Source organism: Rattus rattus, chromosome X (assembly GCF_011064425.1).
Source record: "Rattus rattus isolate New Zealand chromosome X, Rrattus_CSIRO_v1, whole genome shotgun sequence".
Classification (NCBI taxonomy): domain Eukaryota; kingdom Metazoa; phylum Chordata; class Mammalia; order Rodentia; family Muridae; genus Rattus; species Rattus rattus.
Genome location: NC_046172.1, coordinates 102191934 through 102214041, shown reverse-complemented (window position 1 = coordinate 102214041; position 22108 = coordinate 102191934). Strand labels below are relative to the sequence as shown.

Here is a 22108-nt window from a genome sequence, read left to right as displayed (position 1 = left end):
CAAATAAATGCTAAAGTGTTAATTTTGTATTGTGATTATTTCCTTCCTGTTATATTAACCACTTAACATTTTATGCTTTGCCTAAAAACCCTTAAAATTGTTGCATAATTTTTATAAGTTAATAGTTTTAAATCCTATCAAACATTCAAATCCATGGAAACTTATTTTAATGTTCATCTTAAGGGATATTTTATGACTTGAATCTTTAAAGATCTGTTTCTAAGATGTATGTTCTCAATTTACAGGCTTGAACTTAGGAGGGGGTATCTACTACAGTTCCTGCTGAGTATGCTAGTCTCTCACCTTCAGAAATCATCTTTACTATGTATAAGTAGCACATCAAGAGGTTTCTGATTTCATACTGATCCAGACGATTATACTGGGATACACTAGTTCTTGATGAACTCTGCCGGGTCTGTAAGATAAAAGAGAGGAGACTTATGAAATAATATGGCGATTTTACACAGCCTTAAACTCAAATTATTTTTCACCACTAGTCCTACTGGGGAAAACTATAAATTTTATAGTCTTTCTTACAGGTAAATGGGTTGAGTCTTTATTGCTACAGTATCTAGTGATATCACTGGAAATTACTTCAGTTGTTCATAAAGATATAGCTATTAATGATATATTAATGTTCTACTCCCGTATGCTTTGTGTTATAGTAACAAAAACTGAAAATACTCAAAAATTTTTAGGAAGAATATCTGTTATGTGAAGGAGGGATTTAAGGTATATGAAAACATAACAAATATTTTAGGGCTGGAGATAAAGTTGAGAAGTAGATCACTTGCCTAACATATGCAAGCTCTGGGTTTAATTCCCCATCACTGCCTAAAAGTTACACTTTAAAATTTGAATCACTTCTTAGAATGGATTAATATCCAATCATCAAATAACCTATTTAAAAATGGGCTGACATAAAATACAGGTACCATGTTATACTCCACAGACCCAAAGCAGCTTAACAAGAAGGAAGGCCCAAGCAAGGAAGCTTGAATTTCATTTCAAAGGGGTAATAAAATAGTCATAAGATGCAGATGGAGAGAGGGAACTGGGAGGGAGGGGGAAGGCAGAGGGGAATGGGGTTCAGGATCAGGTGTTGGGTAGGACAGGAGAGATGGCAACATAGTTATGAAAATGAATGGAAATCTCCAATTGACCGAGGTGATGAGGTTGGGGCGGGGCATCTCCAGGGAGAGACAGAGACTGGGGATAAGGGAGGAACCCAAGAATCAATGAGGGTGACTTAAGCTGTGACTCACTACACTGGGGATATGGAACCCGAAGAGGCCACCTCCTGTATCCATACAGGAACCCTAGTGGAGTGATAGACAACAACTCACCAACAAAACTTTCAACCCAAAACAAGCAATGCAGACATGGGGGAGGGAGCAGGGACTGAGGTAATGGCCAACCAATAACTGTTCCATGGATAAGCACCGATCCCTGACACGATTAGTAATCCTCGGTTATGCTATAGACAGGAGTATGTTGTCCTCTGAGAGGCTCCACCCAGCAGCTGACTCAGACAGATAGACACCCACAGCCAAACAGTGGCTAGAGCTTGGGTTATGGAAGAATAGGAGGAAGAATTGCTGGCCCCAAAGGGGATAGGAACTTCATAGGAAGACCAACAGAGTCAACTAACCTGGATGCTTGGGGCTCTCAGAGACGAACCACCAACCAAAGAACATACACAGGCTGGACCTAGACCTCCCCACTCCTATGTAGCAGATATGAAGCTTGACCTTCATGTGGGTCCTGAAAAACTGGGGCAGGGCTATCCCAAAAGCTGTTGTCTGTATGTGGATATGTTGTAGCTGGTCTGCCTTGTCTGGCCTCAGTTGGGAAAGAAGTGCCTAGCCTTACAGAGACTTGAAGCACCAGGGTGGCAGGAGGGGGGTAGGCCTCCATCTGCTCAGAGAAGGGGAGGAAGCAAGGATTGTGGAAAGACAGGGAGCCTGGCAGCGGGCAGGATGTAAAAGAATAGTAAAACAACAATCACAACAACAAAAAAACCCAAATGCTGATACAATTAAAATAAGAAGGACCGGTAATATTTCCAAATTAGGTCAAGTAATGTTGTTCCTATTATTTAATGAGATCTCTTTAAATACCAAAATCATGGCAATATCGCATTTATTTGAGGATTTATATAAATAAGAGTAACAATAACACAAAGTTTTACCCTTGCTAATTAAACAATACTCAGAGCTGAGCTAACAGGGTACATAAAACTAAGGATTTTGAATTAGATTGAAACAAACTTGTTCTGATTGCTTGTTAGACATGTAATTACTAGGAAGTTATTTAATCGCTGTCACCTTATCTGTGATGGTATCATCGCAATTCAAAATAGTGTGAAATAGGAACCATTGTGAATAAATTACTATTTACCCAAAGGTTCAAAGATGTATATTCCAGTGGTTCTTAAGGGTCCTTCCCACCAGCAGAATCAGCATCACCTGAGGACTTAGTATTACAAATTAGCAGGCCCTGTTTCAGACCTACTGATCCTCTGAGGGCGAGGTGCAGCCATTTATTTTTAAGCCCTCCAGGTGACTGATGCACATCATGTGCGCCACAAAATAGTAGGAAATTCTTATTTATGAACATGCATTCAAGTATGGCTGGCTTAAGTAAAAATTCCAGTTTTACTTAAAAACATGAGTGGGAGTTTATTATTTTAAAAAACATTTACAGACCCATCTAAGTAATACATGATTCTATAATTTTATCTAGTGTGACAACTTTACTGTCTAGGCTGTGGTTTTTTGGCCTCAAAGCAGATACATTTCACATTTTGATGTTAGGCTTGAAACAATTTGATGGAAGAGTTAGAATACTTTAAGACCCTAAGTAATTCTGGAACTCTGAGACAATCAACTGGACGACCTAAAGTTTCTCTCAAACAAATGTTATTTTTTTTTTTAAAAAGAAAGGATGAATCAGGCCCGCTCTGATATATTTTCATTAAAGTGCAGATTAAACATTTTAAACCAAAACCTCCCCTTCTAGGTTACAGTGAGCTACAGCAAAGGAAGTAAGAGTTAGGCTGCTCGAGGATAGTTGCCTTATTCCCTATACAAAGTTTTAAGACAACCAGGAAAACTGGGCATCCTGGTTTTTGCCTGTTGTTGGGATTACTCAGAAGGATGAGACTGCTTGAGGCCAGAAGTTTGAGATCAGCCTGGGCAATAAATTGGAGGTGGAAGCAGGAGACTGTGAGTTCAAGGATTGTCTGGGAGACATCATGGCCTGAGGTGTGCTTGAACTTTGAGGAAAAACCTCGTCTCAAACTTCCACTAAAAATGTCACACTAACTATGCTTAAGGGAGAAAAAGACGTCCAAGTAAGAGCTGCAAGGACAGAAAAGTATTGCTATAATATTCAGGAATTGTGGCATGTATTTTACAGATCCAGAAAAGACTATATGAGAGCAGATAGATGAATGTTTATTTTTAAAAAATGTTGGTAGCCTAATATGTCACCAGGTTTTTCTATATATTTAGGTTCTTACGTTTTCGCCAGTGCTCCCAGGATCTGGAAATCCTGTTGCTCCTTCAGGAATAAGGGAACCTCTTGAATCTTCCCTCTTAATTCCATGACCATTTTGAAAAGACCCATAGGCTGGAAAAAAGTCCAAGTCCTTGTTAACAGCAGGAAGAACCATCAAAATATTTTTAAAACTAAGTACTACATTATTTTAAATAAGTATATGCTATCAGAGAATCCTGGTCTTCTAAAAATGTCAAATTCATATGTCAAAATGCTGCAAAAAGAACCCAAGTAAATGTTAAGTGATTTTCCCCCTCTCAAAACAATTTATTAAAGTTCCTTGGAAGTCATGTAATAAAGCGACATATTTCACAAAACAGCTTACCTATATTACAGATAAGGAAACACAAGCCTAGGAAAGTGGCCTACCCAATACTAGTGAAAAAAAAAGAGGAAAGGAAACCAGTGTCTTTTTGTTTTGTTTTGTTTTTCCTTATCTTCTAGTTTTTCTACTGTACCTAGTCATCTTGATCATGTTTAAACAAATTAGAAAATATGGCTGCATGTGAATTATATTTTATCTAAACGTTAGGAAAGATCAGAATTTGTATAGATTTACCACAGAATATTTAAAAAAGAGCAGAGGTTCATTGCTAAACATTTGTTGTGTTGCATAAGCTTTAAAGTGATTAATTACCTGGTTCTTTGTCAGTGGCCAGGCTCCCTCTGCTTGTAGGTGAAACAAAGCCACATGGAAACTCATCCCTGGATGCCTGTAACAGATATGATGCCCGATGCCCGAATCATTTAACCAATTTTAAAACTAGCACAAAAATGTTAATTAGATTGTACCCTGATTTTAAACAAAGCTTACTATGAAAGTTACATCAAGTACTATTAGTAGTTAAGTGGCACGTCTCAAAATATTGGCTGCCAGCATACTATAGTAATAGTTATAACCTCTGACATCTGATATTATATACACACAGACACACAGACACACAGACACACAGACACACACACACACACACACACACACACACACACACACGGCTACAACTGGTGTAATCTAAGCATTGTTCAGTTTAGCTCTCTTCCTTGGAACCAGAGACAATGCTAGAAGTTGAAGTGTAACAAAAAGTTCCTAAGTAAACGTGAGCTGCAAAAGAACAGATCCTGAAACATTTCAACTATGAATGTCAAATGTGTGTGGAATGAACAACAGCATGAATTATTTATTATGTGTGAAGATCGATATGGCATCCAGTAGGTTACAATCCTATTCCTCTCATTAACACAATCAAGTGCCACAAGCAAGAAAGCTACCAGGCCAGCTTAAAAGTGGCTTTTTCAGCTGATGATGGTGGCGTATACCAGTAACCCTAGCACTCAGGACATTTAGTTAGACTTATTCCCAGTTCCAAGCCAGCCTGGACTGTAGTCACAGTGAGATCCTGTCTCAGTAACCTAATACGGCTGGAATGATGCTCAGCAATTCTAAGTGCCTAATTGCTCTTGGTCAGAGTTCAGTTCCCAACAGCCATGTGGACTGTCCATAACTCCAGCTCCAGGACATTTGTTCCTCTTCTGGTCTCCATAGGCACCTGCACTCATGCATGAACACACACTCTGACACATGCATATATGCAAAATTTTAAAATAAAACTAAAATTCTTCCTTCAACTGATCTTTCAAAGATTCTTTCTTGGGAATTTAGGAGTAGCTTTCAATATTAGCAAGGGCATTTTACAGGGAAAATTTTCTAGATTATCTTGTAAAGCACAATTCAACTTGCTGTCCAACAATATGAAATGATTCTGCAAAGTGTGTGTGTGTGTGTGTGTGTGTGTGTGTGTGTGTGTGTGTGTATACATGAATGATCAAGGACCATTCAAAGTAGGAAGAGAAATAGGGAGCTTTGCCACTGAACCAACAAGTACAAAACACTTTTGAACACTGAAACTTTTTAAAGGTAGCATCTTATGTAGCCCAGGCTTGCCTTGAATTCGCTCCAGCCTTTCAAGTGGTGATACCCAGCCATTGTTTTAATAGGGTTACTTGCAAATTGGAGAGTATCCAGAAGTACTGACCATGAAAATAAATGGTTTGGAATGACAAATATCAAAATGGTGATACATGGCCTGGAGACAAATTTAGAAGGTGTGTAAGGATTTGTATATGCTTGGCCCAGGGAGTGACACTATTAGGAGTTGTGGCCTTGTTGGAGTTGAAGTGTCACTGTAGGCAGGGGCTTTAAGGTCCTCATCCTAGATGCCTGGAAGTTAGTCTCCTCATAGCAGCCTTCAGATGAAGATGTAGAACTCTCAGCTCCTCCTGCACCATGCCTGCCTGGATGCTGCCATGCTCCTGCCCTGATGATTATGGGCTGAACCTCTGAACCTGTAAGCCAGTCCCAATTTAATGTTGTCCTTATAAGGGTTGCCTTGATCATGGTGTCTGTGCACAGCAGTAAAACTCTAAGACAATGTGTAAGGGCCAAATTATAGAGGTGGAAACAAATATTTTACAGGTCTCTAGAGGCCAAAACTAGGAGCAGTTGACAGAAACCCTTTTAGGTCTAAGGGTGAGGGGGGACTATTTTAATATTACAAGGGCAAGATTGTTTACAAACAGAAACATTGTTACCCTTTCAGGGTCTTCTACATCTTAAGGCACTAAGGAGAACAGAGAGAAATTTAACCCAACTGTGGTAAACTACAGGGGACTTATCAAGAAATACTTAACAGAGACTATCAAGGGTAGGGAAAAACAAAGGAATCTTAACCCCCAGTGTCTGACACTCTGGAAGTGAAGAATCTTTCATTTTGCTCTCAAGATGAATAAATACACTGAAATGTATTAGTAGCAAAATTTAAAGAACAAAACAATAGGAAAAAAATCATTCCTTTGGACCACCTTATCCAAAATGAGGTCTTTAGAGTAGACAGAGGCAGTTAAGCTTGTTAGACACACAGACTCTGCACTTCGGCACTAGAGCCTACTGAATTAAGATCTGCGTTCTCCACACTACAGTTTGAGACACCTTGCTCTAGGACAAACATTAGCAATGGAATATGGACCAAAAAGTGAATTTGTAGGATTTAGATCATATAGCAGATGGCCTCAATTCCACATTCATCAGATAAAACAAGATACAACTTGAGACAGAAATGCGTTAACACACTTACAGAATTAGGCATGGCTGCACAGGAGTACAAAGTATCTCGGCCTGCCAGTCGCTGTATATTTTCCAAGAGCAGCCCGACAAACGGGAGGTACAACTGTGCTATTTTGGCTTGCTGGTTCTGAAAAATACCAAAACTTTATTGATTAATAGTATGTATATGCTACAAATGAATGGAGTTGACTTCATATGTCAGATTAAAAGACTAAGAGTGAGATAACAGCTACAAAAATTTGAGGTTTGAACTAATAGTTACAATAATTATCCAAGAACTTTGTTGCTGTTTGGACTTGCTCAAAATACAAAGTCCAGTGACAGCTTTCAAACATAATCACATAAAGGAAAAGGTTGTTTGCAAGATCAGTATAACTAAGCTGTTTATAATTTGTAAAAATCACAAACTACAATAATATAGTTTATATCTTAAAACAAAGGATCAATTTACTTTCAGACAGAATCATGAAAAAAATGGCAAGATTTGTGGATAGAAAAATTTTGGTAACTAAAAAATACAGCATGATAAAATTATAGGAAAAAGTCCATCTGTAAATCAAAATTTCAAATTAGCTACAATAACAAGTTATATCAAGTTTCTTTATATTGAATGTTAGAAATTAAGGATGGATTATCAAACAGGAAATATTATATTTCCTTGAGTTACTTAATATTAGGGAAGTCACACAGAGTTATTCCAAATCCATTCGGTTTGTAGTTTAATTTTCCATGACCTTAAATTGCAATGTAAATGACTTTTAAATACATATTGAAGTGGTAGGAGACAGCAACCAGAGCCATGTAGGATCACACATAAATAATGCTAAATGTATGTAAGATTTACAGCCACCTCCATGGTTTGACAGTTAAATATTATCATAACATCTTTTTAGTATAAAGAAAAATTCACATTACATATTTTATATATGTTATACTTCATATGTCTTATTAAACAATTATCAATACCATATTTATTTAGGGATATGTATATATATTTACAGACATTAAACTATTTGACAGCACATGCATGGTACAACTCTATATGATTATTTAAAGTGTGTGTGTGTGTGTGTGTGTGTGTGTGTGTGTGTGTGTGTGTGTGTCCATCCATGTGAATAAAGGTGCCTTTGGAGGCCAGAAGTATGGGATCCCCCTGTAACATCTCCTTGGAACTGAAGTTACAGGTGATATAAGCTGCCAGATGCGAGTACTGGGAACCAAACTGCAGTCCTCTGCAAGAGCAGTAAGTACTCTTAACTCCTGACTCAACTATTTTTCCAATCCCTGTTAAGACTTTCAAAATCTAGTGTATGGAATAAATAAAAGAAAAGAGTTTGACTGGCCCAAATGTTTATATTAAATAGAAGCGAAATACATACAGCAACCTAATCTCATTTTCATCATCCTATAAATACAGATCTTTATATACGTTAATTTAAAAACATGATTTGAGAAGCTGGGGATACAGAGCTCAGTGGTAGAATATGTGTTCACTGTGTACAGGGCCACAGGTTGTTTTTTCCCCAGCATCAAATTATTAAAAAATGATTTGAGAAAATGTTTTCCTTTAACTTAATTTGCATGGCATTTAAAAAACTTAATAGCCTGAAATGAGGAAAAAACCCCACTAGTTTATAAAATTACCTCTTCACTGATAACTCATACTATGTTCCTCACTGTAATCATCTGGAGTGAAAAATCTTGTAAGAAATTTGCTAGTGTGCTACTGTACAGACATCCTTACCTTGTGTTGGTATCTAGTATCAAATGCATGCTTTATCAAAAGATTCTTTATGACCGAGATAGCTGTGTATCTGATCTCATAATTGTCTTGAAGAGCAATGGACGTTTCCCGCAGAAGTAGCCCAACCAAAAAGTGATGTTTGCAATACTCATCTGATAAACTGTATTCAAGATTGGAATCTGCAGTATAATAAAAGTTGTAACTTTTAATAAAGAATAAAAAAATATTAGACAACTAAAATACTATAATTATTATCTGATCATCTGTGGTCATGCTAGCAAGAACTATAAAATTTTATTATTAATCGATTTGTACAATTCTTCTGTAGTATAGAATGAGCATGCAAAATTTGATAAGACTACTCCTAAATTAGGGACAGACGATTGCTTTAATGATTATTTCAGTCACCATGATACTTTTCCCCCTAAATTATTTCAAGTCTCAGTACAATTATAATAGATTCTGGGATGAAAAAAATTCTATATTTGGTCATCTTTTAACATATTTCTTTATTATCAAAAGAGATTTAATTTTAACTCTAAGCACTCAATTTCATAGAGTAATGCTTGATTTCCTTATCCATTTAGATTTATAAAGTGAGAAAAGAAGAAAACAGGATGATGTCAAGAGTATTAAGTATTGATTATTACAGTCATCACTACATTCTGGCCTGACTATTCATAGTAGATACAATGTTAATACAAAAAGCCACCACATCGCACATCAGGTCAGCATCACATCTCACATCAATTCACCATCACATAAATACAGACCTTCCATTTCATAAAATCACCACTGCAGACAGCATCTTTCACTCCTTTCTAGACTTTTTGATCTCCACTAAATCCTACACATTAATACTGTGGGACTTAAAATAATTAGAGGGCGGCTGGGATCAAATTAAGGAATTTCTGGTAGTAGACTGTATTTCCATTTATTTTACATAAAATGCCTTCTTACTTTCTTTTGTCTGCCTCAGAATGTAATGCAATGCAGCATATTCAGTTAGGACTTTTAAATGTTGGAAATTCTCCAATTGAATCTCAAATCCCAATGCCCTATCTCCTCCTTTTCCCTACTGCCTCATCATTATCAAAAAGACAGGGGGAAGTACGTGAGGCACACAAGCTCTTAACTTAGTAATGGGTGGTTAGATAGTAGTACTATTGCCTTAAAATATTTATTTTCCTATTTTTGTTGGCTATGATTTGACCACTTCTAACTACTTCTACCTGAGTAGAGACTTCCCTTAAAGACCACGACATAGGACTCTCCTGCATTCTCATACTTTTAAATGAATTAAAATCACTTTCTAAATCCACGGACAACATTGAATAACCAAGGTGGACTTATCTGGGTAGAATTTGCAAATGGCAAGTGATTTTTTTTTTTTTTTGCTTCAGTGACTTGAATAAATTCGGTTTGGTGTTGTCAAATACACCTTCAAGACTGTGGCCAAGTAGCCATTCAATAGGATGACAGAGAAGGCAGCAAGCCTGAGAGAGGTGACAAACATTTAAAACAGATATTCAGTCCATCCCCTTTTCCCAAGCTGCTTTGCAGCAGAGGAATTTGCTTTCTAAGGACAGACATTTGAAAGTTGATTCTTCAGACAGCACTGAAGCTCATTTTTAAGGGTAGACAAGCACTTGCCTTTAAGATTTTTAGGTACCAGAAATTAAAGGCTCACTTTGGCTAGGGAGGATTTGAAAAGCAAATAAAGCCCCCATTCATCTTGGCCATTCATCAAATCAATTGTGTTTAAACACAACATACTACTTGAGAGTGAACCGAGTTAAACCTACCTACTGAAGTCAAACGGTCCACCGCAAATGAAAAAAAATCTAATTAATATATGAAAAGAAAAGGGACAAATAAAAAACATAATAACATAAGAATAGTGCTATACAACAAAGCATTCAATAAAACTAGCAATGGAGATTAAATCTGAGGCATTTCATAAATTTACTACATAAAAAATTATCATTTTACTTTTTATATTTATTTTTGATGCTTTCAGCAGAAAGGCATTCACATACTTTCCCATTTCCTCTTAAATAAAATTCAATACACTGTTATTATAGAAATGAATTTCACTAGTGTCTTGACATTTGTGTTTAGCAACAATACATGTAGCATATCGGAATGTCCCATACTGAGACTACTGCTACTGATAGAATGAAGGAAATGCAGAATGCCATTAAGGAACCTATCTTCACATAGTAACAATTCCCAAGTTACCATAAAGTTAACTGGTTTCACTAGAAAACATTATGCTACACTACTACTGTCCCAAAAGGAATAACAATCCCAAATAATGGAAAATACAAATACATACCTTGAACTCTCTGTAATTTAGGTTTTGCAAATGCCATTGGCAAGTTCAGAGGAATGTAATGTTCATGATTGCAGATTGTTTGCAGAAACTCAAACTTGTATTCAGCAAGAACCTAAATGGTAAAATATATATCAGGTCTCATTTTGTAGGCATTTATTGGTTGATGATTGAAAAATAAGATCTCTAGTTTCCTAATAGGCGTTAGTATTTATCTTCAAGTATACTTACAGGTACAATCTGTACAGGAAAAGGATTAACATAGCAGGCCCTAATGGTAGATTGAAAAAAAAAAAAAAGGCCTGTTGCAACATTGATGTTGGCTGTCATTTGTGAAAAGGGATTTTGACATGTTCCCTCTCTGATAAGGTTGTGTTTCTTGGTGCCAGTCTACAAAGTCCTTATCACAGAGGAAACATGTCAACCTCTGTACTCTGGCCAGGGGAAGGCCTTGCTATTCCTATGGATCTAAGTCACCTGGGGTCCTGAACTGGCAGCTGTGCTTATGTTATGAATACTCATATGTCAGGGGTATACTTTCCTTCCCACAGTTCTTCCAGTGAACTGATTTTGCGTTACAGCAAATCAAAAAATTCTAGACTATCAGAAAGTAAAGTAGGTGTTCAGCATAAATCACTAGTCTAGAATTTTGATCTGTAGAGGTTGACAGTTTATACAACCTGCATGACTGCACCCTGAGAGTGGTCCCCTAAAATGAACCCCTTACCTCTTCCATCAATTGTGTATAATAAACCTGCATCCCCACTAAGCTGTAGCTAATAAACCTACTGTGATTCTAGACTTCCGGTATCTCTCCATCATGGCTCACCCAACCCTAGGTCTTTCTGCATGTTTTTCATTCCCATCTCCACATCTGGGTCAATCCCAAAGAACCCTAGACTCTAAACAGAAATACAGCAGTTTTTTAGCTGTCTTCTCACCCCTAGTGAGAAAGCGTATCTTCACAAGAGGGAAAAAGCACGAGCTGTCTGCATGGGGATCACCACAGACTTCACTGGCTGTCTTTTTCTTTCTTGATCCTGCTGGGTATACATATCCTGTCACTCTAATCAATGTCACCACGCAGAATTACAGCTCTCTGTTGAATTCTATTAGTAAACTGCCCAATCTGTGGGTGGTCGTGGTGGCTCTCCAAACTACTCAACAGTTCTTGCTTTTAACAATGCTCAAAGTATGCAAATGAGAAGAACTTTTCTGAATCCTCCAAAAGAGACTAGAACTGTCAACTTTGACTTCATGCTTAAATGTTCAATAGCTACTACAATTATGTCCTTAGAACTTACCTTAGGATCCTTGGGGCTAAATCCCGATATATAGTCATTTATCAAATTGAAAACAAAGCCTCTGTCCATCAGTGTCAAACAGCGCTAATAAGGCAAAGAAGGAAGATTAGTTATGTAATTTCTAAGTGGTTCTTGTCATGATTTTAAAGAATTTAAAAATCTGTTCTACACAAAGGGGATATTATTTTTATGGATAATACGAGAAGAGCTGTCAAGAGTTTTGGGTGACCTTAAAGAAAAGGAGAAAAGTAAGTATTCAGTGGAATCAAGACTTAAGGGCTTCAACTCTCTAATTTCCAAAAACAAGACACATCCACCCACATATATGACAATAAAACAAAAAGCAAAAAACTGACATCTTTTGTAAGGGTAGGAGTTTTGTTACGTCTCAAAGAACCTCACCAAGCAAAGTAAACAATTTCTGCTGACAATAGCAATGAGGTACCTTTTAGTTCAAACATTAAAATTTTGGCCATGAAAATTGTTCAGAAGGTAAAGAGCCTTGCCACACAAATATGAAGACTTGAATTAGAATCCAAATAGCTATGTCAAAAAAAAGCCGGGCATGGCCACATGTAGCCCTGTACCTCCAGTGCCCAGTGCCATGGGGATTGGGAGAGACAGGGAGATGTCTAGGGCTTTAGGGCTGCCAGTCTAGCTTCCGGTTCAATGAGAGACATTGCTGCAAAAGAATATGGCAGTAAATGGCAGATGTGCTGCTCCAGTCTGAGGCACGTGTAATGGTACATACACACTCACACCTCAAACACATTCTCTCTCTCCCTCTCTCTCTCCCCCCCCCACCTCCACATGTGTGTGTGTGTGTGTGTGTGTGAGAGAGAGAGAGAGAGAGAGAGAGAGAGAGAGAGAGAGAGGAAGAAGGAGGAGGAGGAGGAGGAGGAGGAGAGGAGAGGAGAGGAGAGGAGAGGGACAAACTCAAAAGCTAATCAGACTAGAAAAATGATTAAACTGCATAAAGATGTCAGAGTATGATAAAGACTGGGCACTGACCGGGCCAACACTTGCTCCACTTAACAGCATTCCATTTGAAATATATTTAAAACTGTTTTGTGAAATAAGCATGGCCAGTCTTTTGGCTCAGGCAGAGCCATTTAACTACTTGCTGCAGGTGGAGGGAGAGTAAACCTGGATGAACTGACCCATCAGTCTGAAGAGTAATTCAAACAGCTTTGAAAAGACCTAGCTAGGGGCTAGGGATATGCTAAGGAGTGTAGCATTTGCCCAGCATGCAAGGGATATAGGTTTAATCCTCAACAATGGAAAAAGAAGAAGCCAAACACCCAGCTTTTCCAGGGAAAAAGAGAACTATTATTCTTCTGGCTTTCCGGATCCTAAGATCCTTCAACTCACCTTTAGGAAGCTGGCCAAGCTATAGTTCACATTTCGGACTCATCAGGAATCTCTGCATAGCGAATGGTCACATGGGAATTATTGCAAGAAGCAGAGAATGTAAGATGTGATGATATGCCTCCGGAAATCTCTGTCCCCTGGGAAGCTTAAATACAAATAGAAAAAGAGTCAGAGTTTGAAAAAGTCTAAAGAGATCAAATGTCACCTTACTTTCAAACATGTCCCATCATGGAAATGGCTTTAAAAAGTACGTTTTTTTCTTTCAACTAAAAATGACCCCCTATTTGTTCAAAGTAAATTTTATTCTAGAGCAGTGGTTCTCAACCTCCCTAATGCTGCAACTCCCATGTTGTGGTGACTCCCAAGCATAAAATTACTTCTGTTGTTAGTTCATAAGTAGAATTTTGCTACTGTTAGGAATCATAGTGTAAATATCTAATATGCAGGATATCTGATATGTGATATGAAAGGGTCATTAGATCCCCAACTGGGTTGTGACTCACAGGCTGAGAACTGTTATTCTAGACCTCGAAAATGAAGGAATGACCTGATTCTCTAATAATATAAGTATCTGAAATTATCATTAGGCATAGCATTGGTCAATATAACCCAGCTGTAGAATCCAAGCTCCTGGGACGCAGGCACACTTCTTGTATTTTATTTTTCTGGCATAGAACATATGCATGTATCACAATTTTAGTGAACTTACTCTATGAAATTTCTATGAGAAGAGATTTTATTTCACATGCCTCACCATTATGATTTCAGTAACCAAGAAAACTTCTTTGTACAGGTTGTTTGTCATTGAAAATTTTCAAACCGGAAGTGCACTAAAACCTGAACCTGAGTTCTACACTAAACATGGAAAATTCCACACCCAATGTTGTGTTGCTCATTGAAGTCAAAACACAGGCACAAATGTAAAGTAAAGCATAAAACTGTCTTCAGGCTGTGTATAAAGTATCCATGATACATGAATGAGTCATGTTTAGACATGCATCCTGTCCCCAAGATACCTATCTCACTATGTATATGCAAATAGTCTAAAATCTGAAAATAAAAAAAATGGAAACCCTTCTAGTTCTAGGCATTTCAGTTCAGGAATTTTCAACATGTAACTTTAAAACAAGATTCATAAACAAATAAGGGGCCTGTGAGACTGTTCAGTGGGAAAAATGTTTGCTGTGCAGGACCTGATGATCTGAGTTTGATACACAGAAACCCACACGTAGTGGCATGAGAGAACCAAACTCCTGATGTCTCAACAAGTGCTCTGTAGCTCACATGGGGTCCCGTCTACACATCACATATACGTGACAACGACAACAAATAATAATAACGTTAAAATAGAAAAACAAGACAATGTACATACTGCAGTTTAGAAATATATTTGATATTATTACATGATGCAGAAATATTACACATGCAGAAATCTATATTAATATTTACATAAATTTCTTTTTACCCTTTCTGTTATATACCTTAATCCCTTCTCATAGACAGAACATGTCTGATTTGCTCCTTTTTCTCATTGAATCTTTTCAATAAATTTTTATTTGCAAAAAATATGTTTTACTTCTGTGTATGTGGGAGAGAGCAGGGGTGCGTGTAGAGTTCAAAGGAAGGTAACATTCTTAGAAGCTGGGGTAACAGGTGGTTAGGAGCTGCCTGACAGAGGTGCTAGGAATCACACTTGTGTCCTCTGCAAGAGCAACAAACACTAAGCCATCTCTTCAGCTCCTCAACATTGACATTGTTAAATCACAAAAGGAATGCAAAGTGTCAAAGCCGATGCATTCTATATAGTAACTAACTGTAGGATATTACCTATATCCTACTATAATTATTTCTAACTATATGCTGCAAATTAAAGAACACGTAAGAACATGAAGTGTGGGACCTTAGAATTATGCAAATACTCATTGTTTCTTTAAGCAACATCGGGAAAGTGAAGGGCAAGAATCATTAGCATAAAAGGGAATTTGCATTTTATTGCTATGGATAAAGTTGGCTTTCTTTATACATGTTACAGGTTATTTTCATAAATATGTGCAATTACCATTTAGCAATTAAAATGGGCCTAGTAGATGGCTCAAGTCTGTAATCCAAGCACTTGGGAGGTTGAACATGGGTTGGACACCAGCCTGGACTACAGGCTATCTCAAACATAGTTAGTTAATTAATTAATTAATTAATTAATTAAATGATTGTTGAGCCTACCTTAATTTTATTCTCTTCCAGTAAGTATGTGGCCATCGACTTTGCAATTATTTCAAAGAAAAACCATGAGTACTGAAAAAGAAAACACATATATGCCTTAATAATTACCCAAATATTTGAGGCTTTGAAACATTGGACAAATCAACAGACATCTTGTCTCTGAAGTTTGATAATATTTTCAAGTGACCTCAATTCACTATTAAATTCTCACAGAATACTTCCCAAGTGTTTCAGACAAAGAGAAGAAATGAAAAGAAAAGAAAAGAAAGAGAGAAAGAAAGAAATGACACTGTGTATATCAGCCATGATCCAGGGCAAGAAGACCCCATTCCCAGGAATAGTTAGCCAACAAAAAATACAAAGTTTCTATAAGCACGAACAGTGGAAGAATAGGAAGGTTGCTTCGTGGGACAGGAATTTTTTTTAACAGTGATATTATTAGTAATGAAAGCAAACCAACTTTTAGTTATTTTTATTACTTTTTAAAAATTCTCTACAATGAACACTTAAACATTTTAATAGCATATATAATTATATATTAAATTAATATATATTAATTGGGTTATATATTAAATGGGTTTAATGATGGCATTTTCATACATGTATATATTTTGATCATGTTCACCTCATTGCCCTCTCTTGTCCCCCTTTCACAAATAAAGGTTATAAATATTACTGCTGTCTACATTCAGTTTGGATTATCAACTTTGGCTATGATGATACAACATGGCAAAGCCTACATGACCTATAAGGGTTGCCATATCATATAATTTGAAAGCTAGCATCAAATCTCTAGTTGATTCTTTTCAAAAGGCCCATAATTGTCCTGTAAGACTGAACCCCAGTGAACTAGATTGTTGGGGGGGCGGCAAGGGGAGGATGGGGAGGGGAACACCCATAAAGAAGGGGAGGGGAGGGGATGTTTGCCCGGAAACCGGGAAAGGAATAACACCCTAAATGTATATAAGAAATACTCAAGTTAATAAAAAAAAGGCCCATAATTCTATCACCAATTAAAGAAACAGTAAAAAGAATTAGAACAACAGTTAATTCAGAGCAAGGGGTAAACATGGAGGGAGAAGAAGGCTCTGTGAAAGCTACGTGTGCAATGGAAGAGAAGGAGCAAAGGTCAGGGGCAAAAGAGGATAAAAATGAAAGGTCACAGCAAGTATGGAGCGACTGGCTTTACTTCCAGTTGTGTCCTCCATCCTTACCTTTAGAAGTTTATTTATAGCTAAGAAATCTGCAGACTGTTTCAATATTGCTATCATAGTAGTAGCCAGGGTTTCATGTATCAACTGGGCCTGAAGAGTGCTTGGTTTTTCAGGTCTGAAGCTATACTGCAAACAGAACCAAGTAAACCATCAGATCTGACCATCCTGGGAAGCAAGTAAAATCATCTAGCAAGAAAGCTTTACTCCACAAACCTTTATGAAGGATCTTAAATAGCTCTCCAGGCCTTCTTCGTGACACTTTGACACAATGTGCAAGAGAACCCTGAAACAACATTCATGAAAGTCAGCAGGCCATGCTTCAACTCCTGACTTTAGTGTGATTGACACATATGAGCAAATCTAATCCCAGAAAACAAAACAAAGCGAACAAAATGCCTGAACAACAAGAGGGTTAAGAGAAAAGGTGACAGTGGCTTAGGTCTACAAGAGTCCACTGAAGAAGCCACTTGGCACCTTGAAAAATATACTTCCTGGTTCAGAAGGATACTTTACTTTAGCAGCCCGGATGTTTCATTCTCCTTTCTAAATCTGTGTATTCGCTTAAAAGTATAGTCATAGCCCTAGGTTGTAAAAGAGCTCAAGTAAAGTAAATACTCACATCCCTTCCAGTGATGATAAAAGGAACAGAAAAGATAAAGTGGCTGGGAAAGGTGGTTGGTGCACACCTGTAATCCTAGTACGTGGGAGGCTAACACAGGAGGATCACCATGAGTCTAGTCCTGTCTGGGCTACCAAATGGGACTGTCTCAACAAAACCAAAACCAACCAACCAAAAGACAACACGAAAACTGTGTCAAGAGAAAAGGAAGGACAGAGAAATAAAATGAGATGAAAGTTGGAGGTAAACTTAAGAGACTAGCCGTGCCTCTCAAACTTCAGCAGGCATCAGCGTCATCTGGAAGGCGTGTTAACAGATTGCTTGGCTCCTCGCCTAGTGTTTCTGACTTTGTAGGGCTGAGGTTAAAGTTCAGTGATTAGCATCTTGATAAGCTTCCTGGGCATAGTGCTGCTGCTCATCTGGGACGAGCATGTCGAGAACCATTATATTAGAATAATGCTTCTTAAACTTTCAGGAACAGGACTGCCTGACAGCAGATATGGGCACACGGCCTGGAAGTGTTTGTAGCCTGAGTTCTAGGGGCAAAGGCAGTAAAGGGCAGCAGGGTCAAAGACATCCAGCACTGAGCACAGCAGTTTTTCAAGTCAGCTATTTTCATTCTGAAATTCGAGTATGTTTTACCCTCTACCTTACAATGTACCTTTGTTTTCATACAGAAATAGAATACTTTTCCAAGTCAAAACTTATGGTTTTAATGACACACTCTGTTCCATATAAGAAACACTGGTCATAGGTGACTGACTATATTGGTTAAAACTAAACTGAACTGCAATTCAATATTCATTCCTCAGAAGAACTAGCCACAGTTGTGAAATGTGCTGAGTGGCTACCATATCAGTATAATACAAGTAGAGAACATGATTGGAGAAAGGGCAATTGAAATGTATGTTTGTCTTATAAATAGGTGTAGAACAGTAAACAACAGTGCAAGAACAGTGTGGGATTTCAATGTATCATTTTCAACAATAGATGGGTCAACCAGACATAAAATCAGGAAGCAAATATTTGAACTTAACTATACTTTAACAAAATATATATGTACACAGAACACATTTCATTCAACAGTAAAAGAAGACACATTCTGCCTGTGTGCATACAATAGTCTCCAGGATTGAACATATATTGGGTTATTTTAAAAAGTTTTAGTAAGATTTAAGATGACTGCAATCATACCAGATAGAGTTTTCAACCACAGTACAGTGAAGCAAAAAAAAAAAAAAAAAAAAAAAAAAAAATCAGTAAGAGAAGAGATCTGGGAAAACAAAACAACAGTGAAAAGTAAATGCCATGTTTCTGAACAACCATCCAGAAAGAAAGAAAAAAAGATAGATAGAAATAAAATGAATGGATTCAGAATGTCTAATATTAAGTAAGGTCACACAGTCTCAGGGAGAAAATAGCCATGGTCTCTATCACATGTCGAACCTAGCCAATATCATGTATATATATATGTAAACAAATATGACTGTGGGCTCAGTATAACATATATGGAAGAACAAGGAAGGCTGACTATTAGAGGATTAGAAAGGACCGAACAAGTGTAATAAATGAACATCACGAAAGAGGATACACAGCTAATTTTTTCTCATAATTCTGCCATGGAGTTGTTGGTTTTGTTGATGGTTAAATGCATAAAAATATGATAAATAGTGAAGTTCCACGGCTACCATTCTGCATGGCTCTTCTGACTGCATAGAAATTCACTGAGAGATGCATAAATGTTGGGTCTCGTTCATTTAGGTGTGTGTTGTTTATTTTAGTTGAAAGTTTTTTTTAACAATAAACTTACTTTAAATTTTTTTAAAAAGAAAGAAATCAAAAGGAAAATTAAAAAAAATCTTTCAGACAAGTGATGATGAGACAATATGACCAAACCAATGGAACAGAACAAACACATTTTTAAGAGGGAAGTTTATAGCCATGAACGAAAAGAAGAAAGACCTGAAGCAAATAGCTTCTTCCATTATAACACCGAAACTCACATGGTGCAGTTGATGGGAACGTCATCTTCATGGGTCATGTTTGTGAGAACTCGGAAGAGTTGCATAAGAATTACAGGTAGAAACTGTATCATGACTTGGATCTCCATGGCATGCAAACACTAAAATAAGTCATTATTAGTTATGGAAACAAACAGAAATATGATCTAATTTGCAAATGCGAAACAATAAGAAAATTAAGTAATGAGCGACATATTGGCTTGAATATATGCTTGCTGAAATATGCACTTCCTAGACAGGAGACTTGCTAAGGACTTAATCCACCCCATTGTTTGTTTTGCTATTTGGGTTCCGCGAGTTAATTAGACAGGAATACCTAACTGAAGATAGCAAGTACAATTTATTTATGGGCTTGATAAGAAGAAAACTGCTTTTGGTAAATCGATAATCATTGCCAGGGTGGGGGTTGGAAAGATCTGCCTACAAACACCATCCATTCTACATGTTTTCTAAGAGAATCATAGCCTCCAGCTAACCTGATGGTAAGTTACGTGAGCTTCAGTAAAGAACATGTCTGTACAGAATTTGCTTTATCCCACATCATCTATGAAATTGAGATAGTTTGCACTTTAACATTCTTTTAAAATTTTTATATTTTACTTACTTTGTGTGTGTGTGTGTGTGTGTGTGTGTGTGTGTGTGTGTGTGTATTTGTATAGGAGCACATATACACATGTATGTGGGAGTTTATGTGCCACAGTATGACTTGCAGGAATCATTTCTCTCTTCTATTACATGGGTCCCAGAAATCAAACTCAGATGGTCAGGCTTGCCACCTCTACCCACTAGGCCATCTGGCCAGTCCTCTAACATTCTTTGACTACATTTATTCCACACGCTTGCACTCCATCTCTAATAAAGGGTGTAACAAACACCCAAATGTGTGCTGACATATTATATATTTATGTATACATAGAAATGTTACAGGGCTGCTTGCTACTTTCTTCTTTTCATAGTCATTAGCTTCATCACTCCATCAGCCAAGCAAAAAAGAAAATCCATCTTTACTGAGGAAATTTTTTAAATCAATTCTATGTGTAGTGCTATGGGAAACAGAACGAGCCAAGTCTTTGCACTTAAGGGAACGCATCATTTCCCTTTATTGGTCTGCTTTCCTCTGTCTTCACATCCTCACATGCACCTCCCCTTTCCAGGACTCCATCATTTGTATCTCAACAAGAGCTTTAGGCCTCTGTGTAGCTTCTTCATCATCGGGTTCACGGGATAAGCTGGCAAGCTCCAGGAACACAGGGTTGTCCTTCCAAGGGTTTCCTTCCTGTGCATTCTCTCTGCAATTCTCTCTTCTGAGGGCCCCTTTCAGGACACCCCCTTGACATTCTTCCAGAACAACTACAGTTTCTCTTCATTCACAACAACTATAGTTTCTCTTCATTCTCAATATACCCAGCACACATTTCCAAATTGATTGCCCACCCACCTTGGATGCTGACTACCTTAGGCCACTTTCTACCAAAATGGTTCTCATCTTCTTTCTTCTATTAGTGCTGAAGATGTGACAGTTTCCCACACGCTAGGTAAAAAACTTTCCTACTGACCTACATCCTCAGCCGCTCTACAAATGTGATGTGTTCCTGTTACTGTGAGTAGTGGTCCTCATTCAGGAATCACGTGGTCTCTGAGAGGTTTAGCGATGTGTGTGGCTGGTTTTGGCTATCACAACTTGCATATGCATGCATGTGCTCCTGGTTTCTACTAGGTAGAGGCCTGGAGTTTTGCTAAACATTCTACAACAAAGAACTATCCTCCCCTAAATGTCATTAGTGCTGAACTTGAGAAATCCTGAGCTATAGAATTAAGTTGAGTGTACTGAAGACCTAGTCTGCATTTTTGAATCTTAAAACTGACAACTGGGGCTGGAGAGATGGCTCAGTGGTTAAGAACACTGACTGCTCTTCCTGAGGTCCTGAGTTCAAATCCCAGCAACCACATGATGGCTCACAACCATCTGAAATGAGATCTGATGCCCTATTCTGGTGTGTCTGAAGACATCGACAGTGTACTCAAATACATAAAATAAATAAATCTTTAAAAAAAAAAAACTGACAACTGTTCTTCAGAAAGCCAAACTAGCATCACCACTGCTCTTTAAATATACCATAGGCTTTCTTTTATTTTGTTTTGTTCAGTTTTTAGCCAATTCCCAATTACTCATCCGAGGCAAATTCAAATCCTTATTTCAGTGAATCCATTTCATCTATCATTCAATGGAGGTGTACTGGATATACATCTAAAAGCCAAACGACAGAAAGCAGACTGAAAAGGCTGAACACAGCTACTACCATTAGAGAGTTCCCTGTCGGAAGGGGCAAAGACATGGAACTAAATCACTTCAGTACAAATAGTGAATAGTAGGGCGGGTATGTGTACCACATGTACAAAAGAAGTGACAATAGGACTGCAAGTAGGTAGCAAATGTGAGCTGAGCAGAAGGGATGTTTCTGGCAAGGAAGACCAGGCAGACAAGGCAAATGAGTATTCCATGTAGGATGGTGCTCTCTGCTACCACTATACAGCTATTATCTTCTATAATTTATTCTCAACAGTAACTACAGTGTCCTTTTTGAAATGCAAATTAGTTAA

General features: G+C 37.6%; 1 protein-coding gene across 1 annotated transcript in view; it reads right to left on the bottom strand.

Annotated features, from left to right (window-relative positions):
• Window positions 1-22108, bottom strand: part of Dock11 (dedicator of cytokinesis 11) — a 186453-nt gene that overhangs the window by 52393 nt on the left and 111952 nt on the right. The window contains 14 exon segments of the mRNA XM_032889739.1: window positions 304-415; window positions 3524-3633; window positions 4199-4274; window positions 6690-6806; window positions 8424-8602; window positions 10762-10873; window positions 12063-12146; window positions 13434-13471; window positions 13474-13509; window positions 13512-13578; window positions 15654-15725; window positions 16868-16993; window positions 17081-17150; window positions 19490-19608. Coding sequence (XP_032745630.1) covers window positions 304-415; window positions 3524-3633; window positions 4199-4274; window positions 6690-6806; window positions 8424-8602; window positions 10762-10873; window positions 12063-12146; window positions 13434-13471; window positions 13474-13509; window positions 13512-13578; window positions 15654-15725; window positions 16868-16993; window positions 17081-17150; window positions 19490-19608 — 1318 coding nt within the window.